This window comes from Passer domesticus, chromosome 6 (genome assembly GCF_036417665.1).
Source record: "Passer domesticus isolate bPasDom1 chromosome 6, bPasDom1.hap1, whole genome shotgun sequence".
In the NCBI taxonomy this organism is placed as follows: domain Eukaryota; kingdom Metazoa; phylum Chordata; class Aves; order Passeriformes; family Passeridae; genus Passer; species Passer domesticus.
The window spans coordinates 71,210,108-71,237,726 of NC_087479.1; the positions used below are offsets into that span (position 1 = coordinate 71,210,108).

General features: G+C 51.5%; 1 protein-coding gene and 3 long non-coding RNA genes across 8 annotated transcripts; 2 read left to right on the forward strand and 2 right to left on the reverse strand.

Moving 5' to 3' along the window:
* The first annotated feature begins 164 nt into the window (after positions 1-164).
* On the forward strand, positions 165-16,007 carry LOC135303985 (uncharacterized). 4 transcript variants are annotated; one of them, XR_010365421.1, is made up of 6 exons: positions 3,161-3,217; positions 3,328-3,406; positions 3,791-4,365; positions 13,237-13,312; positions 13,420-13,479; positions 14,178-16,007. It is a non-coding gene; the product is annotated as an uncharacterized LOC135303985 (long non-coding RNA). The 4 variants fall into 4 exon arrangements; XR_010365420.1 differs by lacking the exons at positions 3,161-3,217; positions 3,328-3,406 and adding an exon at positions 165-229; XR_010365419.1 differs by having other exon boundaries at positions 3,129-3,406.
* LOC135303986 (uncharacterized) lies at positions 2,698-4,175 on the reverse strand. 2 transcript variants are annotated; one of them, XR_010365424.1, is made up of 2 exons: positions 3,893-4,175; positions 2,698-2,768 (listed from the first exon to the last, which is right to left on the reverse strand). It is a non-coding gene; the product is annotated as an uncharacterized LOC135303986 (long non-coding RNA). The 2 variants fall into 2 exon arrangements; XR_010365423.1 differs by having other exon boundaries at positions 3,758-4,175.
* A 3,916-nt stretch (positions 16,008-19,923) lies between the features above and the next one.
* LOC135302356 (zinc finger protein 239-like) lies at positions 19,924-21,703 on the forward strand. Its single transcript, XM_064422726.1, has 3 exons — positions 19,924-20,649; positions 20,836-21,645; positions 21,693-21,703. The coding sequence occupies exons 1-3, from the start codon at positions 20,538-20,540 to the stop codon at positions 21,701-21,703; spliced, it is 933 nt and encodes a 310-aa protein (XP_064278796.1). The 5' UTR covers positions 19,924-20,537.
* A 2,938-nt stretch (positions 21,704-24,641) lies between these two features.
* On the reverse strand, positions 24,642-26,330 carry LOC135303988 (uncharacterized). Its single transcript, XR_010365426.1, has 3 exons — positions 26,253-26,330; positions 25,635-26,145; positions 24,642-25,387 (listed from the first exon to the last, which is right to left on the reverse strand). It is a non-coding gene; the product is annotated as an uncharacterized LOC135303988 (long non-coding RNA).
* Positions 26,331-27,619: the final 1,289 nt, after the last annotated feature.

Below are 27,619 nucleotides of genomic sequence, written 5' to 3' on the forward strand. Positions count from 1 at the left end.
AGTGGCCGCTCAGTTCCATGGACTGGACTCGGCTCTGGACGCTTCCCTTGGAGCATCTGCAGTGAGGGAATGCTGGGGCTGTCACCACTGGGGTGTCACACACAGGGGAATGCTGGGGCTGTCACCACTGGGGTGTCACAAACAGGGGAACGCTGGGGCTGCCCCACTCCTGCCCTGTCCCCAACTGCTCTGCCAGCGCCTGCAGGGGACACAAATGCTGAGCCAAAGGGTGAGAATTGCAAAAGGGGCTGAGCTGGCAGGGGCCCATTGGGATCACTGAGTCACAGAATCAAAGAATTACGGGGTTGGAAGAGACATTCAAGATCATTGAGTCCAACCCAGCCCTAACCGCACCTCAACTAAACCACAGCACCGAGTGCCACATCCTGCCTTTTATAAACACATCCAAAGATGGTGGCTCTACCATCTCCCAGGGCAAACCAATCCAATTCTTTATCACCCTTTCTGCAAAACACTTTTTCCTAATATCCAACCTATATTTCTCTTGGTGGAGCTTAAGACTGTGTTCTCTGGTTCTGTCAGTTGTTGCCAGAGTAAGAGATTGACTCCCACCTGACTACAACCACATTTCAGGAAGCTGTAGAGAGTGATAAGGTCAACTCTGAGTCTCCTCTTCTCCAGTCTAAACAACCCCAGCTCCCTCAGCCACTCCTTGGAAGTGTGTTCCAAGACCCTCACCAGCCTTGTTGCCCTTCTCTGGACACGCTCCAGGTCCTCCATGTCCTGCCTAAATTGGGGGGCCCAGAACTGGACACAGCACTCAAGTTACAGTGCCAGTACACAGGAAGAATGCCAAGTACACCAGTACACAGGAAGAATGCCAAGTACACCAGTGCCAAATACAGGGGAAGAATGATCTCTCTGCTCCTGCTGGCCACACCATTCCTGATCCAGGCCAGGAGCCATTTGCCTTCTTGGCCACCAGGGCACACTGCTGGCTCATGTTCAGCCGGCTGTTGACCAGTGCCCCCAGGTCCCTTTCTGCCTGGCCACTGTCCAGCCACACCATTCCCAGCCTCTAGCATTGCAGGGGGTTATTGCAGCCAAAATGCAGGACTTGGGATGTGGAGTTACTAAACTTCATTTGATTTGACTCTGCCAATCCATCCAACCATTCCAGATCTCCCTGCAAAGCCCGCCTACCTTCCAGCAGATGGACACACACTTCCAGCTCAGTGTCATCTGCAGATTTACTAATGAAAGACTCAATCCCCTCATCCATGTCATCAGTAAAAATATTGAACGGAGCTGGCCCCAGCACAGAGCCCTGAGGGACAGCACTGGTGCATGGCTGCCAGCTGGATGCAGCAGCGCTCACCAGCACTCTCTGGGCTGGCCATGCAGCCAGTTCTGAACCCAGCAGAACAGAGTGCTCCTGTCCCAGCCCTGGGCTGCAGCTTTTCCAGGACTGTGCTGTGGGAGACAGTGCCAAAGGCCTTGCTGGAGTCCAAATAGACACATCCCCAGCCTTTTCTGCATCCACCAGGAGGGTCACCTGGTCATAAAAGGAGACCAGGTTGGTCAAACACCACCTACCCCTCCTGAACCGCTGCTGGCTGGGTCTGATACCCTGGCCATGCTGTAAGTGCTGGGTGATGACCCTCAGTATAAATTGTTCCATTTCTTTACTGGGTACCGAGGTCAGATTGACTGGCCTGTATTTATTAGGATCCTCCTTCCCACCCTTCTTGTGAATGGGTGTCACATTGGGCAGCTTCCAGTCATCTGGAACCTCACCAGTGAGCCAGGACTGCTGGTAAATGATGGATGGAGGGTGGCTTGGCAAGCTCATCTGCCAGCTCCCTTATCAACCTGGGGTGGATTCCATCTGGTCCCATGGATTATGAACATCCAAGCAGCTCAGAAGTTCTCTGACTGCCTTCTTTTGGATAATGGGTGGACCATTCTGTTCCCTGGCACCATCACCCAACCCAAGAAGACAGTTGTCCTGGGGATAAGTCATGTTCCCACTAAAGGCTGAGGCACAGAAGGTGTTAAGCACTTCTGCCTTCTCCTCATCTGCAGTTACTAAGTTCTCTCCCTCATCCAGTATAGAACAGAGGTTGGTCTTACCCTTCCTTTTACCATTAATATACTTGTAAAAAATTTTTTATTATCCTTTACAGAAGTCGCCATTTTAATTTCAAAATGAGCTTTGGCCTCCCTGATTTTTTTCCTATATGCTCTAGAAGCCCTCTTAAATATTTCCTGAGATACCTGACCCTCCTTCCAAAGATGATTCATCCTCTTTTTATGCTTAAGGTCCTCCAAAACCTCCCTCCCCATCCAGGCTGGGCAACTGCCTCGTTGCCTCATCTTTCACCACACAGGGATAGTCTGTTCCTGTGCCCTCAAGATCAGTGTTTGGAAGCACATCCACTTTTCCTGAACCCCCTTGCATTTAAGGGCTGCTTCCCAAGGAACTCTTTGAATAAGCCTCCTAAATAGGCCAAAGTCTGCTCTCCAAAAGTCTAGTATAAAAGTCTTATTAATGTTCCTCCTGACTTCACCAAATATCAAGAATTTTATAATCTCATGATCACTCTGCCCCAAGTGGCCTCCAGCCACCACATCTCCCACCAGCCCATCTCTATTTGCAAACAACAAGATCTAACACAGTACCTCCCCTGGTGGGCCCACCCACCAGCTGAAACAAAAGTTGTCCTCCACACACTCTAAAAATTTCCTGGACTGCCTTTTTTCTTCTGTATTAAGTTCCCAGCAGATGTCTGGCAAGTTGAAGTCACCTACAAGAACAAGGGTTGATGATCCAGAAACATTCTCTAGCTGTTTATAGAATGAGATGTCACCTCTTTTTCCTGGCTGGGTGGACAATAACTGACTCCCAGTAGGATGTCAGCCTTGTTGGCCCTCCCCCTAATTCTCACCCACAGGCATTCAACTTCATCATTACTTTCAACATCCATAGCATCAAAGCCCTCCCTAATATAAAGAACCACCCCTCCACCACTTCTCCCTTTTTTATCTCTTCTGAAGAGTTTCTAGCCATCTAATGCAGTGCTCCAGCCATGTGAGTCATCCCACCACATTTCTGTGATGGCAATTACATCACAGCTCTGCTGCTGGACCATGGCCTCCAGCTCTTCCTGTTTGTTACCCATGCTGCGTGCACTGGTATCCGTGCACCTCAGCTGGGCTGCTGATTTCACCCCTAACTCAGGCTTACCACCCTTGGGTATGCTTCCAGAGAGCCCAGCTGCATCCCCTTTCTCCTTCAATCCTAGTTTAAAGCCCTCTCAACAAGTTCTGCCAGTTCACGAGCTAAAATTCTTCTGCCCTTAACAGAAGGATGGAGCCTGTCTGGTTCAAGCAGACCAGCTGCCATAAAAGTTGCCCCGTGATTAAAGAATCCAAAATTCTGCAGGTAACACCAACCCTTGAGCTACTTGTTAATAATTTGAGCTCTCCTATTGCTTTCACTGTTCTTCTTAGCCACCAGAGGGACTGAGGAAAAGACAACCTGTGCCCTTGTCCTATCAACCACTTGTTCCAGTGCCCTAAAATCCCTTTTAATTGCCCTGACACTCCTCTTTTCAATCTCATCACTGCCAGCCTGGAGTATCAGCAGTGGGTAATAATCAGAGGGCTGAATCAGCCCAGGCAGTCTCTCAATTATATCCCATATCTGAGCCCCAGGGAGGCAGCAGACCTCTCTGTGGGGTGGGTCCAGTCCACATTTGGGGCCCTCTGTTCACCTCAGAAGGGAGTCACCCACCATGATTATCCTTCTTTCCTTTTGATGTTACAGGTGGTAATCCTTCTCAGACATGAATCATAATTGGGAGGCTCAATGGACAGATAATTTTCTTCTAAATCATCTGGATGACTCTCCAGATCCAGGGGCTCATACCTGTTCTGAAGTGGCACCTGGCTTGGGAGTGGGGGTCAGGAGGAATTTTTATTATTACCTCCTCGAGTAGATATCTCCTCCCACTCCCCATCATCTACCAGGTGTTCTTCTATTGTCTGAAAGTAAGAGGTACAAAAGACTGTGGGAACCAAGGAGAGCATTGCTGCACTGCCAGACCTCAGGGAACCAAGGATCCATTGGGACATTGCAGGGACTTGGAGGACCACGGCGCCACTGTGACACTGCAGGGCCCAAGGATCCAAGGGACTTTGTGACACCAAGGGGTTCCATGGAACCAAAGGGACATTGTGACACAGGGAGGCCTCATGGAATCATGGAGACCATTGTGACACTCATGGGCCTCAAGGAACTGTGGTGACACCAAGCTGGGTGTGAGTGTGGATCTGCTGGAGGGCAGGAGGGCTCTGCACAGCGCCCTGGACAGGCTGTATCCAGGGCCCAAATCCTACAAGGTGAGCTTTAACAAGTCCAAGTGCCAGGTCCTGCACTTTGGCCACAACAACCCCTGCAGCACTACAGGCTGGGGACAGAGTGGCTGGACAGCAGCCAGGCAGAAAGGGACCTGCAGGGACTGATGGACAGCAGGCTGGACATGAGGCAGCAGTGTGCCCAGGTGGCCAAGAAGGCCAATGGCTCCTGGCCTGGATCAGGAATGGTGTGGCCAGCAGGAGCAGGGCAGTGATTCTTCCCCTGTACTCAGCACTGGTGAGGCTGCACCTCGAGTGCTGTGTCCAGTTCTGGGCCCCCAATTTAGGAAGGACATGGAGGGGCTGGAGCATGTCCAGAGAAGGGCAACAAGGCTGGAGAGGGGTCTGGAGCACAAGTCCTGTGAGGAGTGGCTGAGGGAGCAGGGGTTGTTTATCCTGGAGAAGAGGAGGCTCAGGGAAGACAAGGCAATGTCAGGGCACAGGTTGGACTTGATGATCTCCAAGGTCTTTTCCAACCTTGCTGGTTCTGGGATTATCTGAAACCACCCTTGGAGCAGTTGCACGATGAGCCCTGGGCCTCCTCTTCAGAAGCTCCAGCAGCCCAGGTGCCTCAGCTTCTCCTGCCAGCCCCAAAGCCCATCCTGTCAGTCCTGCAGAGCCTCTGCAGCTCCTCCTCATTGCCCAGAACAGGGAGCCCCACAGGCAGACAGAGCAGCCCAGATGTGCCCCCCTGGCCTGGGGTGCCTCTGGCAAGGGAGCAGCACCAGGCACTGCAGGAGCCTGCAGACAATTCCTGCAGTACTTGGAGGATGATCCTGCTGCCCAAGGGACGTTCCCATGGTGCCAAGTCAGGAACTGCAGTGGGGAGTGGGGCCGCAGAGGGAAGGGCAAACAGGGATGGGCTGTTTGCAGGTGAAAGAACAGAGGTGGGCAACGGGAAGAAATTTGTGGCAGGGAAGCGTAAAGAAAGCCAAGGTGAAGTCAAGGAAATGCTCAGGACAGTTTGGGGCTGGCTGCCAGGCAGCCCTGGCTCTGAGCAACAGCGTCTGCAGTGGCACAAGAAACTCCCAGCTGATGGGAACAAACTTTCTGGCTGACTGCAGGGGCCAGGACAAAGCTGAGTGCTTTCCCTGGTGTCCCCCAGCCCTTGCTGGCCCCAGGGGCTGATGGCATTTGTGCTCCCTCAGGTTCATGTCCCCACAGCAGCAGCATGGGGGTGCTCCTGCCTGCTCTGTGCAATGCAAACAGGGGCTCCTGAGCCAGCGTTGCCGTGGCTGTGCCTGCAAGGATGGGGCACCTCTGTGAGCTGGGGGAGAGGCCAGGGCTGCAGAGGGGGGATGTTGTTGGCAGCTCCATGAGGACGCTCTGGGACGCCGCCCTGGGCTGTGCAGCGCACTGGGGACGGATCAGCCCCTGCTCTGCTGCTCCTTCCCGTCTCCCCCAGGGCCCTTGCAGAGCCCCAGCCATGCTGTTTGCCCCCAGCCTGCCCATGGCCAGCCTGGGGCTGCTCACCCTGGGGCTTTTCTGTGCTGAGCATTGGCCTGGCCGTGTTCTTGAGAGAGCCTGGGCAAGGAGCCTGGAGCCCCCAGGGCCTGGCCTGAGGCGTCAGCGCTGCCCCAGCAGTGCCCATGGCCTGTCCCTGCTGCAGCCCCGGCACTGCCACCCCCAGGACTGTGCCCGGCCCCGAGAGCACTCAGGCCCTGCAGCAACACCAGGGCCACCAGGGCAGCGGGCAGGGCCACGGCAGCAGCACTGGCAACACCAAGTGCTGCTGCTGCTGCTGGGCACAGCTGCTGTGCCAGCACTGATCTGCCCCAGCTCTGCACACAGACATTGCTGCTGCAGCTCCAGAGCAGGCAGCAAAAGGGCATCTCTGCAGAAAACTCTGCTGGGAGATCCTTTCGTTCCTTTAAAGCCACTGAGAGTGCAGCCCCTTATTGACACAGTCTGTGGCCACAGGGACTGTGGAGAGAAACAAAATGAGTAATGGCACATAGAATGGCATTTCACTGTGGACAATATTAATAAAATGTTTAAACTAAAAAAACCCCCAATGAAAACAATAAGAAGCATCAAAAATGACATTTATTAAAAGTGATTTGCAAACACTGGCCAGGAGATTAATTTTCCTGAAAACATCCAGTCATCAGTCTTCTCACTTCAGCCTTTAGCTCCTGGTTCCTCAGGCTGTAGATGAGGGGGTTCAGGGCTGGAGGCACCACCGAGTACAGAACTGACAGGGACAGATCCACGGGTGGGAAGGACATGGATGGGGGCTTCAGATGAGCAAACATGCCAGTGCTGATAAAGAGGGAGACCACAGCCAGGTGAGGGAGGCATGTGGAAAAGGCTTTGTGCCGTCCCTGCTCAGAGGGGATCCTCAGCACAGCCCTGAAGAGCTGCACATAGGAGAAAACAATGAACACAAAAAACCAAATACTAAACAGGCACTGATTGCAATAAGCCCAAGTTCCCTGAAATAAGATTTGGAGCAGAAGAGCTTGAGGATTGCCGGGATTTCACAGAAGATATGGCCCAGGGCATTGCCATGGCACAGCGGCACGGAAAATGTATTGGCTGTGTGCATGAGAGCATTGAGAAAGGCACTGGCCCAGGCAGCTGCTGCCATGTGGGCACAAGCTCTGCTGCCCAGGAGGGTCCCGTAGTGCAGGGGTTTGCAGATGGACACGTAGCAGTCGTAGTACATGATGGTCAGGAGGGAAAGCTCTGAGCCAAGGAAGAAGAAATTCAGAAAAACCTGAGCAGCACATCCTGTGTAGGAGATGGTGGTGGTGTCCCAGAGGGAATTGTGCATGGCTTTGGGGACAGTGGTGCAGATGGAGCCCAGGTCGCTGAGGTCCAGGTTGAGCAGGAAGAAGAACATGGGCGTGTGCAGGTGGTGGCCGCAGGCTACGGCGCTGATGATGAGGCTGTTGCCCAGGAGGGCAGCCAGGGAGATGCCCAGCAAGAGGCAGAAGTGCAGGAGCTGCAGCTGCCGCGTGTCTGCCAATGCCAGCAGGAGGAAGTGGCTGATGGAGCTGCTGTTGGACATTTGCTGTGGCTGCACATGGGGACCTGTTGATGGAGAAAAGACAGTGACAAGTGAGGACAGGCTGCTTTGAGCCAAACCTGGGCCGTCCCCTGTGCCTGCCTCGCTGGGACTCACCCACCCTTGTCCCTGCTCTGGGAAAACCTTCCCCCAGGTCCCTGCCTGAGCTCCAGTTGAGCAGGCAGAGTGTGCCAGGAGCAGCCAGGCCTGTGCATGGGGGCTCTCAAGGAGCCATCCCTGCCCCACTGCTCATGGTTTTTGGCCATGTGTCCGAGGGACAAGGCTGGATATTCAGGATTTGGCAATGGAATCATTCCTGATGCAGAAAGGCTTGGTAGCATCTGCATTCCCAAGTCTAAAGGATGGCAGGAGTTGGTTTTAGGAATTGTTTTCCTACCCATGCATCATTCCTGGTTGTGTGAGGTCATAAATCCCCAGCATTTCTGATGCACTCAGAGTTTGCCACTGAGAGATGGGAGAGGCAAAGGATTCCCTGTGGCTGAGGGGAGATGAGGGGCTGGATGGGCTTGTTCCCAGCTGCCCTGGCTTTGCACCTTTGGCTGCAATCAGAGCACAGACACACTCCCAGGTCAGCCTGGGATAAACCAGACCCTGCCCAGAGCAGAGGAATCCCTGAATGTCTCACCCTCTCTAAAAGTCTCTGGGCAAGTTCTCCGCCCCCCCTTGTGCCAAGGACACTCACAGCTCTCTTGGCAAAGCCAGCAGCATTTCCTCAGCTCTGGCAGCTCTGCCCTTCCCCGTGGGAAATTCAAGGAACTGCCAGAGGCTCTGGCACAGATTTGCACCCAGGAGGGCAGCTCAGAGCTTGGAAGGGCACAGCAAGGAGATCCCCGGCTGTGCCCATGATGGGATCTCAGGGAGGGGGCTCAGCTCATTCCCCTTTCCCATGGACTGCTTTGCCCACAGCCCCACAGGTCCCAGGGAAGCTTGGACACCCCATTCCCATGGACACCCCTGCCAGGCAGGAATGCCAAGGGCAGTGCCTGACTCAGCTGCTGCAAATGCCAGAGCCTCCCTGAGAGCAGCAGATAACAGTGACAATATCAGGGCAGTGCAGAAACAAGAGAAGATGCTGTGGTGCTGTGCCTGAGAGGGCAGGGCAGAGACAGCCGGGCACTCAGGACAGTGTTCCCGTGCCCAGCTGTGCCCGGCACCTCCCACACACCAACAGTGCCCTCCTGCCCCAGCACTGCTCTCTTCAGCCCCCTCTCCTTGCCTGAGCATCTCCCTGGGCCTGGACATTCCCTCCTGAGAGGAGCCTTGTCCCTGCCAGTGCTCACAGAGCCCATCCCACCCTGTGTGCCCTGGCCCCGGCCCTACAGAAACCTGCCTGTGTGCAGGGCCCTGGCTGGGGCAGGCTCTGTGTGCAGGTGGGCAAGGGCAGCTCAGGAGAGCCCTGCTGGGCCCTGCGGAGGGGATGCTGCTGCTGTCCAGGGCTGAGGAGTGGCTGAGGGCCCTTTGGGAGGCTCCCAGCAGAGACTGACCACCCAAAGTTACAGTTCAGGAGTCTCTGTAAATGTTCAAACATTCCTTTGATGATCCTGTATGTCTCATTCAACTCAGAATGTTCTGTGATTGTGGGATTACAATTCCTGCTCTGCCTCTCATTCCTCTGTTGGTCTATAATCAAAAGAGTAAAACACCCTTGCAACAGTGTTGGAACAATAAAATAAAAACCAGACCTTTATTGGAAGCTTCCAGGTGTCCCAGTGGGGATGGGGCACACCTGGCCCCTGATTTCAACAATTTATTAAGGTTGAATAATCGGGATATTTAACAGGAACATCCAATAGGAGACTCAGTTGCCCTGGTTACACACCCCTGGCTCAACCCATTGGAGTATGTCCCACTCTTTGCCCCACTCTTTCTTATGACTGCTCACATGCTGGTCAAACACCAAAGCATTCTCCTTGTAGGTCCTCTACCTGATAATAACACTATACAGTATTTCAGGACTTTATTTAGACAGTCAGATTATTGTTCTAAAATCTAATAGAAAGGTTAGGAAATGTACTAGAGTTAATTAAGGAGTATAAATATAGAAGTATATCATAGTAGTTTAATAGAGTTAATAAAGAGTTTAATATATTTAAATAAGGATTATAATTTTATAACTGTATAATAGTAATTTACAGATCTACGAATATATGAAGAAATGTATAAAATGCAAGAATCTTTTTTGTCATCACCCCAAATTTCCCATCCTTTTCCAAGCAGGAAACTGAAAACACTCCCAGGAAAGCTCCTGATCTTTCCAGCAATGCCAGGCTTACCTTCTTTAGGAAGTTTCTTCCGGAGCTGTGCCCAGGCTGTTCTGGAGCTGGGAGCAGCCCTGCCCCACCCAGCACCTCTCAGCAGCAGCACCTGCCCTGCTCAGGGTGGCTCCTTCCCCCGACAGCTTCTCCCCAGTGCTGGGAGCAGCTCCCCGGGCCGGCTGAGAGCTGTCCCTGGCAGGCAGCAGAGTCCCTGCCCCAGCACAGCGCCCTGGGCTGCAGGAGCCTGCTCTGCAGGACAGCCCTGGGCACCCCTGGCTGCACCCGCGGCTGCTCAGCCCTGCAGCAGAGCCTGGCAACAGGAGCTGCCTTGGGCTGTGCCTCGGCTGGGGCAGCAGGGAAAGCCAGCCCTGCCCTTGGGCCACATCCCTGCCCTGGAGCAGCTCTGAGAGTGCTCCTGAAAGCTCCTAAAACCTGTGAGATGTGCCAGCTCCAGGAGATCCCTGCAGGAGCTGCAGCTTCTCTTCCACAGCCAGAGAATGACTGTTTGAAACCTGGGATGATTTCTGCTCTAGTGAGCCCTGAGTGAGCTCTGCTCTGTGCTCCCAGCCCAGGCTGAGTTTAACCCCTCTGTGCCTCTCTGTGCTGTGCCCGGGCTGGCTGCAGGCAGTGCCCCAGCCCTACTGGGCTGGCAGAAGAGCTGCTCATCAAGAGAAATGTGCTTTTGAAGCTCTTCTTGCTTACCAGGAGCTGCCTCTGTGCCAGGAGCCCAGCCCAGCTCAGCAGCAGAGACACAGCACAAGGACTTTAATGACCCTCTGGGGCTTTGTGCTCAGGACATCAACATCAGTCCCTCAGAGGCAGCTGAAGAAACCTCTCTAGAACTCCAAGTAAGAATCCAACTCCAAATTTGCTTGGACTTTTAATGGGTCCCTCTGAGGGACACGACTGAGAAAGTGTCCCCAGGCCCCAGGCAGAGCAGAGAACTGGAGGCAGTGATGACAGGTGGGGACAAAGAGGAGCCAGGTCTTGGTGCCCTGGGGCACAGCAGCAGGGTCTGTGCCACCAAGGGCTGGGAGGAGACACCTTGTCCTGAGGCCCTGGGGCCTCCTGGCACAGCCCCAGCCAGGCTGGGCACTGTCAGCCCCTTGTCCTGCCCTCAGCATCCCCCCCTAGCCCACATCCCAGTGGCCTCAAGGATCTGCTGGAAGGAGTCCCTGGGGAGCCTTGCTCAGGAATGGCCCTGGGGGCTCCTGAATGCTCCCAGGGACTGCAGGTGTCAAAGGACATGGGGTTTTGCTTTTGCCTTGGAGTCTCTGAGAAGTTTGTGCAATCATGGCCTCCAATTATCTGCTGTAATTAGTCCCTGGAGAGGCTTTGTCAGTAACAGCATCCAGTGGGGCTCATTAATGCTTCAGGGTACTTCAGTTATTTTCAGGTACTTGATGTTTCCCTTTTGATACAGACTCTGTGAGAGTTTTGTGCAATCATGGCCCCAATTATCTGCTTTAACGAGTCCCTTGAGAGGTTTGCATTAACACTCAGTGGGGCTCATTAATGCTTTGAGTTACTCAAGGTTTTTAAGGCACTTTGGATTTTCCTTTCCACACTGAATCTTTGAAAGGTTTTTGTGCCGTCCTGACCCCCTAGTTCTCTCCTGCAAGGAATCCATGAGGAGCCTGTGTTGGGGATGGACCTCAGTGGGACCCATTCATACCTTGCAACACTTTGGGGTTTATTTCTGACTTGGACTCCTGGAAAGCTTTGTGCAATCTCCTCTCATGCCCTGAGCTTCAGGGGCTCCACTCCAAATGCACCACGGGGCTCACTAGGATCAAAGAGTCCTGACAGACCATGGCTCTGCCTTGATTTCCCTCTGCTCTGGGCAATTCATCAGGAAGATTTCTGTAGTGGTTTTGTTTCACCTGTTTGACATTTCTTGGAGGAAGGATTAATTAGTGTGGTGTGTTCAGTTTTGCCTAATTTCCAGTGAACTCACTAGTATATTCTTACTCATTTCCTGCTGGGAGATAGGATTATGAGAAAGGCAAAGTAGGCTCAAAACTTCAGAAGGGTATAAAGATAAGTTTATTAGTAGTAACTGAAAGATAGAGAATTAAGAATCAGGAAAAAGCTTTCAGAACACTTCTCTCCCTACAACCTTTTCTTCCTTACTGACAACATAAGGAGACAAAACATAAACATTCCAGTTTGTTTGCCACCTCTAGAATAGTCTTTCTTCAGTTCACTTAGGGAGAGGATTCTCTCTTTCATGCTATGGAGACGTCTCCATAACAAAACAGTTCTCTCATGGCTCTCAATTTCCCGAAATAGAAGCCGCCCAGAATATCATGAAGTCCCTCCTATTTTTTCACAGCCTTCCAAGAGCTGTGTTTACGGGCTATGCTGGCTTATGGGGCATTAGTTTAAAAACGAGCCATTTAAAAGCAAAAGTTGTCTTCATCCATTCTTGATATAATTTTCATCTCTGAGATCTTCTTCTCTCCCTGAGGGCACAAGGTCTCATCAGTTTTGCCAGTTTCAATGTTCAAACTACTCTCATGTGCAATCTCCTCCACAGCTACTTCAACATTTGCTTACTGTAGCATGGAGGCCTTTGCTGAAGAAGTCATCCCCCCATATTTTTCAGTGAATTATAGGGCAAAAGAGAGTCTTCTGTATCAATTACGTCCGTCTCCATAGCTTTACAAGAGGATTTCAACCCCAAGATCAAGGCATTTCCTCATCCCTCCCATTTGGGACTCAACTTCCTCCTCACTGATCTCGGTTGCTCCTCTGTGTGCCTGCACTTTGTCCATTTCTCTCCCTCGAGGGAGGATGGAAGCACTGAAAGAGTTAATATCTCTCCCGGGGCCTGCAGATGGTTCTGTGACCCCGGCCGGGCTGGGTCCTTGCGGCCGGAGCTGTTTTACGATGGAGGTTTCTGCAGCGGCTGCGCTGGGGCTGTGTCAGGATGGGCCGTGCTGAGGGAGGGCCAGGATCTCAGCAGCCAGGCCAGAACACAGCAGCACGGCCGGGGCCCATGGCTTCTCCTCCCCCTGCCCGGGGCTTGCGGGTGAACCCCGAGGGTGGCAGAATCTTGGCCGAGCCGGCCCGGCCCGGCTGAGACGGGGGCTGGGCCAGCCTTGTTATCTCTTTGCTGGCCCCAAGGGAAAGAGACCCTCCTAGGCTTTCTCATCTTTAACATGTGTTTTCACAGAGGTGTGTACAGTTTCCTTAGTGGTTTAACAGATTGCCAATTCTCAAAGCTAATTACTGATTGGTTTTCTGTTAGACATGGAGGCAAGTGCTAGCACCTTCTCTTAGAACATGACTTCCACCACAACAGCACAGAGCACAGAGCTCCTTTGTCCATATGTAGTCCTCATGTGCCCGAGGCCTCAAAACCCCTCCCTGGGAGGTTTCTGGGGTCTCTCCAAGGTGTTTTCAAATGAAAACATTCAGCTCAGAGTCTAAGAAAATCACCAGAGGACAGGGCCAGCCTGACCTGGCTGTTTTTGTTTGAGCAATCCTTGGATATATAGAATTTGGGAGATAAAATTCTAATTTTGGCCATGGCATCTGGGCATGAAAGGTGGTTCTTTTCCACAGGAATTAAGGAACAGAGCCACAGTGTTTCAGGGGCAGATGAGAGGTGACCACCAGAGGCCAAGGCTAGCCAGAGCAGGTAAGTTTTTTTCTGAGATATACCCTTGCCCACCAGAAATCTTTTAGGGAGTGTACCAGTTTTGGCAACCGGCATCTGAAAAGATGGATGGTTCTTTTCCATTGCAGGGAAAGCACGGAGCCCCAGTGTTTCAGGAGCTGATGAGAAGCAGCCCTTGACATGCCAAGGTCAGCTAGACTTGTCAGGTGGCCCATGGGGAGACCAAGCCAGCCAGACCTGCTCCATGTTCCCTCAGTTACACGGGGCCCCATAGTGTCCCAATGGTCCCTTGCTTCCATGACGCACTGAGGTGTCCCAATGGCCCTTTGGTGACATGAGGCCCTGAAAGGCCCTCATGGTCTCCATGGTTCCATCAGGCCCCACAGAGTCATAATGATCTCTGGGTTCCATGAAGCCCCGCTGTGTCACCATGGCCCCTTGGTTCCATGGGCTCCAGTGGTGCCACAATGAACCCCTTGCTTTCATGAGGTCCCCACAGTATCCCAGGGATCTCCATGGGAAGGAAAGAACCAAGCCCCAGTGTTGCAGAGGCAGTCACCAGAGGCCAAGGCCAGCCAGACTTGATGGGACTGGCAGATTTTGCCTGGAAGCAACCCTTGGATATACAGAATTTTAGAGGTAGAATCCCAATTTCACACATGGACACTTGGGGGAGAATCTCAGTCCTTTTCAACAGGAAGGAAAGCACAGAACACTGGTGTTTCAGGGGCAGCTAAGAGGCAGCTATGCGAGGCCAAGGCCAGCCACACCTCTCTGTCCTGGTAGCTTTTGTCTGACAGCAACCCTTGGATATAGGGGATTTGGGAGGTGGAATCCCAATTTTGGCCATTTCTGCACAGTTAAGAAGAATGGTTCTTTTCCATAGGAAGGAAAGCACAGAGCTCAAGTGTTTCAAATGGAGATGAGGAGAGAGATGGCTCCTGGGAGGCTCAGCCAGCCATATCTGTTTCTCCTGGCAGCTCTCATCATGGAGGAGTCCTTGGATATATGGAATTTGGGAGGAAGAATCTCAGTTTTGTCCACGGGCATCTTGAGAAGAAGGATGGTTCTTTTCCATTGGAAGGAAAGCACCGACACTCAGTGTTTGGAAAGCAGATGAGACGCAGCCCCCAAGAGGCCAAGGGCACCCTGACCTGTCTGTCCTGGCATCTTTCATTGGGGGGAAATCCTTGGATGTATTGTGTTCTTGAGATGGAATCCCAGATTTGACCATGGGCACCTGGTCAAGATGGATGGGTTTTTTTGTATTGGAAAGAAAAGTGCAAAGTCCAGGTGTTCTGGAAGATGATGAGAGTTGGCCACCATTAAGACAAGCCAGCCAAACCTCTCTCTGCTGGCACCTTTTGTCTAGGGGCTATCCTTGGTCACAGGGCATTTTGGAGGTGGAATGTCAATTTTGGCCATGGGCACCTGGACAGCAAGAAGAGTTCTTTTCATTAGGAAGGAAAGCACAGAGCCTCAGTGTTTCAGAGGCAGATGAGTGCCAGCCCTTAGGAAGCCAAGGCCAGCCAGATTTGTCACTCCTGGCAGCTTTTGTCTCGGAGTTATCCTTGGATATAGGGAATGTTGGAGGCAGATGCCCAATTTTAGCCATGGGTCCTAGTCCAGATGGATGGTTTTTTCCCATAAGAAAGAAAAGCACATGGTTCCAGTGTTTCAAAGGCAGATGACAGGTGGCCCCTGGATGGCCAAGGCAGCCAGAGCTGTCACTCCTGGCAGATTTCATCTGGAAACAACCTTTGCATATAAGGAAATTTGGAGAAGGAATCCCAATTTTGACATGGGCCCCTGGAGGACAAGGACAGTTCTCTCCCATAGGAAGGAAAGCCCAGAGCCCCAGTGCTTCAAGGGTAGATGAGAAGCAGCCCTCGACATGCCAAGGTCAGCTGGACCTCTCAGGTGGTCCCCAGGAGGCCCAGCCAGCCAGACCTGTTTCATGTTCCCTTGGTTTTGTGAGACCCCACAGTGTCCCAATGGTCTCCTTGGTTTCATGAGGCCCTGGAGTGTCCTTTGTGCTCCCACAAAGCCCTGATCTGTCACCATGACCCCTCGACTCCATCTGCCCTCACTGTGTCACAATGGCTCCTCTGTGACACTACAGGATCCACAAGGTCACCATGGACCCTTGGCTCCTTGGGGCCCCTGAGTTTCACAATGGAGACAGTCCTGGATTGCCAAGCAGATTGTATTCTCTTTGCCATCTCTATGGCAGTTGTCTTCTGTTAAGCGGGTAGTTTTCCTTATCTCTTCCACACCCACTCCTTCCTCAGGGCAGACATCTGCTGATAACAGGCTATTGAATGTCACTGCATGACTGATAAGAACTACAGCATCCCATTGGGAGATGCTCCACCCAGAGGGGAGAAGCAAGCATTCCTACCAGATATAATCTTGAGTTTCTGGAACACTAGCATGGCTTTCTCCACTGGATTTCCCAGAGGAACAGCAGCTGCCTCTTCCACTGGATCTTCAGAGGAAGACTACACCTTTCTACAGGATCCCTGCTCCAACAGAACCGCACCTGACACTCCAGGAGGACTGCAGCCACCATTCCAATTGGACTGCTACCAACACCCTGTGCAACAGGGTGTCAGGTTGTGTTCTGATTCTGTCAGTGTTGTCTTGCTTTACTGCATTGTTTATTTTATCTTTTTATTTGTTTCCCTAATAAAGAACTGTTATTCCTGCTCCCATATTTTTGCCTGAGAGCCCCTTAATTTCAAATTTATAACAATTCAGAGGGAGGGGGTTTATATTTTACGTTTTAGGAGAGGCTCCTGCCTTCCTTAGAAGACACGTGTCTTTTCAAACTGACACAGGAAGTGACATCAATCTCTGCTTAATAACTGGTTTTGCTTTCATACAGTTACTTTGCAATCACTTCCTAGTACATGATACAATATGATATGATATGTGATATGATATGATATGATATGATATGATATATAATATGTTACAGATGTTATACTTAGGAGCAAATTATTCTGATTAAGATAATATTGTCTAATCATTACCATAAACGATAATATATATTTAGAGAAATATCTCTGGTTTGCCATCATTAATCCTGTAGGACAAATTCTACAAAGGTTTCATTCGACCTCTATAATTCTTTACATACAAAATCTTGAAAAATCTCGGGCTGGGATTGAAACCAGCTGCTCCAAGGCTCCTCTCACAAGAAGGAGTTTAGAAAGCTTGGAAGTCCTTGCAGGTGTTTGGGGATCTGTGGGGGCTATATGGGGTACAATTAACTCCCTAATTAACAGAAGGTAACTGCCCTACCTGTGACAGATGGCAAATAGAATACACACATTATATTTCAATCCAGAACAACAGGATTTCAAATTAATAGTATGTAACTTAACATTGCTCAAATCTAACAATAATGAAGTTTAACTTTGCTTAATCATGTCAATCCTGTATTTACATTAAATTAAACATCACAGAATTTAAAAAATAATATTCTTAAAAGTTATACATTCAGCAAAATTTAACTTATTCTCATGCATTTAATGGAAAAAAAGGCACTGAAAAGTTGAACAAACTGTGACTGAAATAACATCATGATGGATTTACTGGAGGGATTCAAAGAATGTAATAAGTGTGACATGATTTTATGTAAATTAGTTTTGAGAGAAGCCCATGGTAGCCACAAATTTTATGCAAGCACAAATTTGCTAAGACCTTTTAAAGTGCAGTTTTACTGAAAGAAACACCAATGTGGAATTCGGCAATCTGCCCAGCAAACAAGCAGCTCCTTGAAATTGTATTTAGTGTCATTCCAGATGGTCAATTTACCAGCATTTCTGTTAAAGAACCTCCGGCCAGTGCCGGGGGGGGGGGGGGGGGGGGCTGGCGGAGCCGCGCCGGGGGCTCAGGGGAACCGCGCCGGGAGCAGCCGAGCCACGCACCCCAAACTGCCCGCGGTTCCTCCTCCTGCCCCAGAGCCTGTGAATGTGCCTCCGTGCCAGAGGGAAGGGGCAGGAGATCCCCCAGTGCATCCCCAGCAGGACAGCGTTGGCAGTGGGTTGTCCTGCAGCTGGGGGCCAGGCTGGGCTGGGAGATGGAGCAGGAGAGAGGGGGAAAGGGGCACTGACTTCCTCCTCACCTGCCTGAGTGTCTCTGGGCATCCTCCTCTTCCTTGCAGCCTTCTCCTCCATTGGGCCAAGATTTGGGAATGGGAAATCCTGGTTTGGGGAAAAACAAGGGATGAGCACAGTGAGGCTGAAGGTCCTCTGCCCAAGTCCATCTCTAGAAGTCACCTGCTGTCCAGAAAAACCTTCAAAAAGCACAAGTGAATCTAAAAAAGCCACCAGGAGTGTCCCATTTCCAGTCTCATCCCTCTGGGATTCTGGTGGTCCCCCCTCTCATGGCTGCCAAGGATACCATGGGTGCTGGGGATCCCCCCTCTCCAGGGTCCTTCTAAGGGATGCTGGGGGATTTTGGGGTCCCATGGTCCCTGTCTCCTGCCTCCCCTCAACCCAGCCACTTTGGGATCCCTCCTCTCCCTACCGCCCTGTCCTGGTTTAAGGCAAATTTGGGAGAAAACCTCCAAAAGAGGTTTCCTCTAGAAAGAAAATTTAAGCGGCTCCTCCCCCAACCAGATCTGGAAAATATCTCTTTTGAGGAAAGGGGAAAAAACCTGGTAATTTAACAAGCAAAGTATTCACCAGCCAGCAAGAACTGAACAATATTAAACAATAAAACCTCTTGCCACTCCAAAAGAGATGGCAAATTCAGCAAGTCCCTCCGTGGGCTTTAGCTTGGCTCACTCAGTCTCTTATCAGTTCCTCCAGCACTGGAAATGCCGTGGACCAGGCTCAGCCCAATGGGTCACAGTTACAAGCTATCGGTGCCCTTCTGGGTGTTCAGTGCAGAGCAGGTTTAAACAGCTCCAAAGAGAAAGAAAAATCACAGTCCAGGAAACTTATCTGCCTCAGTGAGCTAAAAACTAACTAAAACCAAAGGAGAGCCCTGTCCTGCAATCTGTCTGTCCAGGAGCCGGAATGTGGAGGAGTGAGTGCAGTTTGTAAAACAAACTGCTCGCTTCTTCCTGCCTCCCTTTGCTCTCAGAACCAGCCTTAAGGTACAGAACTCATTTCTGGGCTAAACAGACAAATGGGGGTACGAGCATGATCCGAGGTTCAGCTCTTATGGGGGTTTGGGGTGTCTCTGTCCCTCTGACCCCGATGATGTTTGGGCAGGGTCACACCAGGGCTGAGAGGGACAGAGACGCCCCCGGCCTCCCCAGGGATGAGAAGGTTGGAGAGCCCCCCCAGCCCCGAGCACGCTCAGCAGTGAGAGGGACACAGAGCCCCTGGTCCCCAGCCCTGCACAAGCATTCCCTGAGGCCAAAGGGATGGAGAGACCCCCGAGCATCACCCAGGGCAAGGGGACAGAGACCCCAGAGCATCCCCTGGGCTGAGAGGGACAGAACTGCCCCGAGCACCCCATGCCAGAGGGTGAGAGGGAGGGAGACCCCTTGGGCATTCCCTGGGGTGAGAATGATGGAGATTCACTGGGGAATGGCCTGGGGTGACAGGGACAGGGACAGCCCCTGGGGAATGGTCTGGGGTGACAGGGACAGGGACAACCTTCACAAGCCCCTCACAAGCATCCCCCAGGGTGAGAGGCACAGAGACCCCTCAAGCACTCCCTGGGCACTGGACAAAATAAACTTGGCAGAAATCAAATTTTACTCTGCATTAATCACTTTGATGAATATTTGATTTTCCCATAAGTCACATGTGATTAAAATGCAAACAAATCCAATACATGAATAAACTGATAATAGAAGCAATTCTGAGGCAATTCCAAGTTTCATCGGTTTCCTGTACAGCTCCAGCTCAGCTGCTGGCAGGTTCCCATAAAAGAAAAGTGGGAATTTGGCCCAATACAGATTACTAAAAGGAAGAGAAAGCACTGTGGGGCTGTCACAAAGGTGACTGGGATGAAGAGAATAATGATTCTCCCATTTGGCAAAGCCCCCATGCCTGTGAATTTGGCATTTATTCAGGAATTTAGCTGCTTGAGCTGGGCTTCTTGTGGGACTTTCAGCAGCCTTGTGTTCCTCACCTTGGGGTGAATGAACCTTGTCAGACTCACTGGTAACATTTGCTCCCTTTCCTCCAGTGTTTTTAAGAAACTTTTCAAGGAAGGACAAGAAAACATTTTCTTTCCACTGGCCACCCAGCCACCTACAGCCTTTTTCCTCAGCAGTTCTCCCATAAGTTGCTCAGATGAAGCTGCATCCAAGTTTCCAAGAGTTCATCCAGAGAGAACCACAACCTCCTCAGAGGAGGGAACCATGCTGTTGTCAAAGGCACTTGGGGGCAATGTCTAAACTCACTGTGCCCAAATAATGTTGCAGTCTGGTTAAGAAAATTGTCAGAGAGATGCTTCTGCCCCAATTAAGGTGCTAAGGAGACCAAATCCAAAGTGGATTTTACTGAAGAGGAAATGTGAGGTAGACAGAGACATGGAAAGAAAGAGAAAAAGAAAGAAGAAGGGGTAGGGCAAGGTAGTGAAGGGGACAGAGACCTCCCCTGGCAGGGCAAGTGTGACATTGTCCCCTGTGTGTGTGGCTTTCCTGGGGTAAGGGTTTTACACCTGAGCCAGTTTGGGTAAGGGGGGTGGTGTTCACCCCCCGAGCAGGGATTACCCCACTGTTTCAGGTTGCAGTGCAAGATGTAACCAAATGCATGTTTTCCATGACCATCTTGACAAACTGTTATAAACAGGCGGGGCAGTTTTCTTTATCTCTTCCATGACTCAGCCCTGATAACGCCCTCCAGGGGCTATCTTCTGTTAATGGGCCATTGAGTGTCCCTGCAGGACTGGTAAAATGACATCATCCCATTGTGGGATGCTCCGCCCAGGGGGAGGAGCCAGGTATTCCTACCTGGATATAAGCTGAGGCTTGCAGCCCCAGGAGCACCTTGCCTACTGGATTCCCAGAGCACAAGAGCTCCATAAGCACCACTGGACCTTCAGAGGAAGATCAGACCCTTCTACAGGATCACTGCTTTGACAGAATCACGTTCATCACTGCAACAGGACTGCAGCCACCATTTAACGGGACTGCTACCACCACCCGGACCAACAGGGTGCCGGGTTAGATCCTGACTCTGTCAGTTTAAGGCAGTGTATCATTGCGTTGACCTTATTGTAATTCTGGCTTAGACTCTCCCCCTGGTTTGCCTTCAAACCAGTACAAAACTCAATGTACTCATCTCTTGCTTTCCTCCCAGAACAGAATTTCCCATCCCAAACTCTTTCCCAGATGGAGGAGGAAGCTGTGAGGAAGATGAAGATGCCCTGGGACACCCAGGCAGGTAAGGAGGAAGTCACTGCCCTTTTCCCCCTTTCCTTTGCTCCATGTCCCAGCCCAGCATGGCCCCTGGCTGCAGGACAACACCACTGGCAATGCTGTCCTGCCAGGGATGAACTCGGGGGATCTCCTACCCCTTCCCTGTGGCACGAAGGCAAATCCCATCCTCTTCTTGTCCTTCCTCCCCCAGACAATGACCTGAGGATGGAGACCAGTGAGGACAAAACCCCATGGCACAACTTCGTAGCAGAGGCCATTTTGAGAAGCTCCACAGCACAGGAATACAACAGGGAAGAAAAGCCCCAGAGATCCCACAGGAAGAGGGGCTGCAAACCCAGCCCAGGCTACTATGAAAAGGAAAGACCCACCCTGAGCCAGGAAGGTGGACAGAGCTTCAGCCAGAGCTTGGAGCTGGTGGTCCAGGAGCAGCTTCCTGATGGGGCTAAGCCCCACAAGTGCTTGGAGTGTGGGAAGAGCTTCAGGCAGAGCAGCACCCTGATTAGCCACCAGAGGATCCACACTGGGGAATGGCCCTACAAGTGTGGGGAGTGTGGGAAGGGGTTCAGCTACAGATCCACCCTTGTGACCCACCAACGCATCCACACCGGGGAGAGGCCCTATGAGTGCCCTCAATGCCAGAAGAGGTTTCGGATCAGCTCAGATTTCCTCCTGCACCAGCGGATTCACACCGATGAGAGGCCCTTCTGCTGCCCAGATTGTGGGAAGGGCTTCAAGCGCTACTCCCACCTCATCAGGCTCATCCACTCCGGGGAGAGGCCCTATGAGTGCCCCCAGTGTGGGAAGAGGTTTCAGACCAGCTCCAATCTCCGCCTGCATGTACGGATTCACACAGATGAGAGGCCCTTCCGCTGCCCCGACTGTGGGAAGAGCTTCAAGCAGAAATTCACCCTCGTCAGGCACCGGCACATCCACACTGGGGAGAGGCTCCACGAGTACCCCACATATGGGAAGAGCTTCACCCAGAGCTCTGACTTGACCAGCCAGGAGTCACCAGTAAGGAATGTCCTGCCAGTGCCCCAGCTGCAGGAAGAGATTGATGAACTGCTCCAGCTTCTTCCCCCATTGGAGGACCCATATTGGAAAGAGCCCTGTGACCCATGGTGGGAAGACATCTGTTAATTTTCCTGCCCCTGCCAATGACGTGGTGTGAGATTGAAGAACATGAGGGTCTGGCCATGGCCCTGTCATCACATTCACTTCCACCTCAGGTCATTGCCAGGGGCAGGAAAGGGACTCTCTCTCTCTCTCTCTCCCTGAGTGTGGTATTCACATGCCTTCTGAACATGTGAATGTTTGAAGCTGTGAGACAAGCAGAGAAGAAGGAAAACATAATTATTACCTCTCTTGCTGTGCCTGTGTTGTGCTAAAGTAGAATGCAATATGGAGATTGTTTACTGTTGTGTTGTGTTTTTCAGGTTCTTAAGCTAAGTTGTATATTGTAAGTTGGTTTGTTCCATTCGCCCCTGTGGTTGTGTAATGGTTCTACCCAGGTTGTCTCCTCCCCTGCAATCCTTGTCAGTCTCCCTGTCCCCTCCCCTGTTACCCCAGTTAACATTATATCCTTTGTTTTGTCGCACCCTGGTGCTTTGTCTGTCACTCAGCAACCCATCCTCTCTATCTAGAAGCTTCTCTTCTGGGCACCAAGTGATTGGTTCAGCGGCTGGGGCCCTTCCCCTAGTCACTCCCCATTGGTCCCATAGCAGTGTCCTTCTTTCCTTTTCCACTCCCTCCTGCTCCTCTATTGGTTGGAGGGCAGGCTCCACCCCTGTTGCCACCTCCCTTTATAAGTTGCTGTAAGCCCTTTTCCCACTGTCTTCAGCTTCTGGACGCACCTGGACTTTTCATCTCACTGCTCCTCCCAATAACCCTGTTTCACCAGAAGTCGGAACCTGCTTTCTTCACTCCTGTTGGCATTGGCCCAGAGTCCGTCAAGGCATTCGTGCCTAAGGCTCTCTCCTTGCAAGCGCAAGTGAGGAGAGTGCCCCCCACACCTCGCTGTCACTCACATGCTAAAAAGCTAGCCTGGGGCAGCCCTCAAGGTGGGCTTTTGGATGCATGTGGCCACATGTTTGGCACCCAGTGCGAGGGCTGAGGTCATCACCGGACCCTGTGGAAAGTGGACTCTGGGCTCTTGCAGATCTCCATCTGGACCTGCTGTGGGAGTGACCTCTTGAAACCACCTGGCCGTGAAGCTTCCTCCAGTAGGAGAAGACCCATCTCTGGTGGGTGGCACTCCTGGAGGCTCGAGGAGGCAGCTCCTGCACCCGAGGAGTCTTCCCCTGACAGGAACCACCCCCTTTGGTCTTTTGTTCACCTAACACTGGATTTTTCCTGAGAGGGGGCCCGAGTTGAAGTGGTGTCGAATTCTGCGCCTGACTGTAAGTGGTGTCCTCTCCCCTTCTCACCTCCTTCTTGTTCCCCTCTCTCTCTACCCCAGATCCTTTCTATTGTTGAAGGGTCGGGGCATCCTGAGTTCCTTTCATTTACTTTGAGCCAGGTCTTTTTAACTTAGCACCTTTGCCTCTTTTTCTCTGCTGTGCAGCCACCGTCTTTTTTGACAGGGGCCGGTGTGGGTTTTTCTGCCTTTTCCTTTTATATTTTCTTACGGGTGGTGAGTATTGGTTCTCTCTCTTAACATCATAAGCCATGGGTGCGAGGCTTTCTGGGATCCAGAAAACAGTGTTTATCCAAGTTGAGGGAATCCTTGCGGGTGGGGATGTTAATGTTAAAAAGTGAGAATTAAGAAAGTTAATTGTTTGGTTGTTTTCTCATTTCCTGGAGGTTACCACTGGCCAATTGTATGGGGTCGATTTTTGGGATGTAGTCATTGCAAAGTTGGCAGAATTAGGACGGTCGGGGAACTCCTCCCTTTCTAAGATCATTTTCTGGTTTCACCAAGTAAGAGCCATTTTAAATTCAAGGTGGGAATGGAGAAAGCAACCGGCAGTTAACACTTTAATCCCCAGTTCATGTGGTTCTCCCCGTCCTACCCCTCTTCCCTCTCCCGTGTTCCCAAAAGGTGAAATCTTGAAGGGAGCTTCCACAGTTGTCCCAGATCGGGGTCCCTATCTCCCCGGCTCTCTACAAGGTTCTCACCACTCCCACCCAAGAAGTCCCACTACAAACCAAGGCCTAACCCGGCCCTGGCCCCACATGGGCATTCCAAGCATCCCAAGGTGTCTCGGGACATTGATCTCATCCTGCCTCTGACAGCGACCACAGTGACCGTACGGAACCTCATGGAGCCAGGGGTCAGTTGTGACAACGCGGGTCCAAGGACACCACGGTGACACTACGGAACCTCATGGAACCAAGGGGCCACTGTGACACTCTGGTGCCTCATGCAATCAAGGAGATCATTGTGAAACTCGGGGCCCCAAGGAACCAAGGGTCCGTGGTGACCTTGTGGATCCTGTAGTGTCACAGAGAAGCCATTGTGACACAGCGAGGGGGCATGGAGCCGAGGGGCCATGGTGAAACATCAGGGCTTTGTGGGAGCATGAGCCATTGTGACGTTGCAAGGTCTCATGGAAGCACGGGGCCATTGTGACACTGCAGAAGCAGGGGGAACATTCTGACACTCCAGGGCCTCATGAAACCAAGGAAACCATTGTGACACTCTGGGGTCCCACAAAACCAAGGGAACAGGGAACAGGTCTGGCTGGCTGGGCCTCCTGGGGACCACCTGACAAGTCCAGCTGACTTTGGCATGTCGAGGGCTGCTTCTCATCTGTCCCTGGAGCACTGGGGCTCTGGGCTTTCCTTCTTATGAGAGAGAAGTGTCCTTCTCCTCCAAGGCCCCATGGCCAAAATTTGGATTCCTTCTCCACATTTCCTTATATGCAAAGGTTGTTTCCAGATGAAATCTGCCAGGAGTGACAGATCTGGTTGCCTTGGCCATCCAGGGGCCATCTCTCATCTGTCTTTGAAACACTGGGACCATGTGCTTTTCTTTCTTATGGGAAAAAAACATCCATCCCGACCAAGTACACATGGCCAAAATTGGGCATCTGTCTCCAGCATTCCCTATATCCAAGGATAACTCTGAGACAAAAGCTGCCAGGAGTGACAAATCTGGCTGGCCTTGGCTTCCTAAGGGCTGGCACTCATCTGCCTCTGAAACACTGAGGCTCTGTGCTTTCCTTCCTAATGAAAAGAACTCTTCTTGCTGTCCAGGTGCCCATGGCCAAAATTGACATTCCACCTCCAAAATGCCCTGTGACCAAGGATAGCCCCTAGACAAAAGGTGCCAGCAGAGAGAGGTTTGGCTGGCTTGTCTTAATGGTGGCCAACTCTCATCATCTTCCAGAACACCTGGACTTTGCACTTTTCTTTCCAATACAAAAAAACCCATCCATCTTGACCAGGTGCCCATGGTCAAATCTGGGATTCCATCTCAAGAACACAATACATCCAAGGATTTCCCCCCAATGAAAGATGCCAGGACAGACAGGTCAGGGTGCCCTTGGCCTCTTGGGGGCTGCGTCTCATCTGCTTTCCAAACACTGAGTGTCGGTGCTTTCCTTCCAATGGAAAAGAACCATCCTTCTTCTCAAGATGCCCGTGGACAAAACTGAGATTCTTCCTCCCAAATTCCATATATCCAAGGACTCCTCCATGATGAGAGCTGCCAGGAGAAACAGATATGGCTGGCTGAGCCTCCCAGGAGCCATCTCTCTCCTCATCTCCATTTGAAACACTTGAGCTCTGTGCTTTCCTTCCTATGGAAAAGAACCATTCTTCTTAACTGTGCAGAAATGGCCAAAATTGGGATTCCACCTCCCAAATCCCCTATATCCAAGGGTTGCTGTCAGACAAAAGCTACCAGGACAGAGAGGTGTGGCTGGCCTTGGCCTCGCATAGCTGCCTCTTAGCTGCCCCTGAAACACCAGTGTTCTGTGCTTTCCTTCCTATTGAAAAGGACTGAGATTCTCCCCCAAGTGTCCATGTGTGAAATTGGGATTCTACCTCTAAAATTCTGTATATCCAAGGGTTGCTTCCAGGCAAAATCTGCCAGTCCCATCAAGTCTGGCTGGCCTTGGCCTCTGGTGACTGCCTCTGCAACACTGGGGCTTGGTTCTTTCCTTCCCATGGAGATCCCTGGGATACTGTGGGGACCTCATGAAAGCAAGGGGTTCATTGTGGCACCACTGGAGCCCATGGAACCAAGGGGCCATGGTGACACAGCGGGGCTTCATGGAACCCAGAGATCATTATGACTCTGTGGGGCCTGATGGAACCATGGAGACCATGAGGGCCTTTCAGGGCCTCATGTCACCAAAGGGCCATTGGGACACCTCAGTGCGTCATGGAAGCAAGGGACCATTGGGACACTATGGGGCCCCGTGTAACTGAGGGAACATGGAGCAGGTCTGGCTGGCTTGGTCTCCCCATGGGCCACCTGACAAGTCTAGCTGACCTTGGCATGTCAAGGGCTGCTTCTCATCAGCTCCTGAAACACTGGGGCTCCGTGCTTTCCCTGCAATGGAAAAGAACCATCCATCTTTTCAGATGCCGGTTGCCAAAACTGGTACACTCCCTAAAAGATTTCTGGTGGGCAAGGGTATATCTCAGAAAAAAACTTACCTGCTCTGGCTAGCCTTGGCCTCTGGTGGTCACCTCTCATCTGCCCCTGAAACACTGTGGCTCTGTTCCTTAATTCCTGTGGAAAAGAACCACCTTTCATGCCCAGATGCCATGGCCAAAATTAGAATTTTATCTCCCAAATTCTATATATCCAAGGATTGCTCAAACAAAAACAGCCAGGTCAGGCTGGCCCTGTCCTCTGGTGATTTTCTTAGACTCTGAGCTGAATGTTTTCATTTGAAAACACCTTGGAGAGACCCCAGAAACCTCCCAGGGAGGGGTTTTGAGGCCTCGGGCACATGAGGACTACATATGGACAAAGGAGCTCTGTGCTCTGTGCTGTTGTGGTGGAAGTCATGTTCTAAGAGAAGGTGCTAGCACTTGCCTCCATGTCTAACAGAAAACCAATCAGTAATTAGCTTTGAGAATTGGCAATCTGTTAAACCACTAAGGAAACTGTACACACCTCTGTGAAAACACATGTTAAAGATGAGAAAGCCTAGGAGGGTCTCTTTCCCTTGGGGCCAGCAAAGAGATAACAAGGCTGGCCCAGCCCCCGTCTCAGCCGGGCCGGGCTGGCTCGGCCAAGATTCTGCCACCCTCGGGGTTCACCCGCAAGCCCCGGGCAGGGGGAGGAGAAGCCATGGGCCCCGGCCGTGCTGCTGCTGTGTTCTGGCCTGGCTGCTGAGATCCTGGCCCTCCCTCAGCACGGCCCATCCTGACACAGCCCCAGCGCAGCCGCTGCAGAAACCTCCATCGTAAAACAGCTCCAGCCACAAGGACCCAGCCCGGCCGAGGTCACAGAAACATCTGCAGGCCCCGGGAGAGATATTAACTCTTTCAGTGCTTCCATCCTCCCTCGAGGGAGAGAAATGGACAAAGTGCAGGCACACAGAGGAGCAACACGAACACACCAACTTCAGTGAAGAGGAAGTTGAGCACCCGATGGGAGCTATGAGGAAATGCCCTGATCTGAAGATTTAAATCCTCTTGTAAAGCTAAGGAGAAGGATGTCATTGATACATCAGACTCTCTTTTTCCCAATAACACATTGAAAATATGGGGAGATGACTTCTTCAGCAATGGCGTCCATGCTAAAGGAAGCAAATGTTGAAGTAGCTGTGATCCCATGGCAAGTTTGAACAGAGAAAGAGTGATGAGACCCTGTGCCCTCAGGGAGAGAAGAAAAAGGTCTCTGTTCTCAGAGATGAAGATGATTTCAGAAATAGATGAAGAGAACCTTTGCTTTTAAACAGCTTATCTTTAAACTAATACCCCATAAGTTGGCATGGCCCATAACCACAGCTGAGGGAAAAGCTGTGAAAAATGGGAGGGACTTGACGATTGCAGATTTTCCAGGCAGCTGG

Coding starts and splice junctions, on each gene's coding strand:
- LOC135302356 (XM_064422726.1), top strand. CDS start 20,538: ATGTACTCATCTCTTGCTTTCCTCCCAGAACAGAATTTCCCATCCCAA. Junction 20,650..20,835: donor GCCCTGGGACACCCAGGCAG/GTAAGGAGGAAG, acceptor TTCCTCCCCCAG/ACAATGACCTGAGGATGGAG.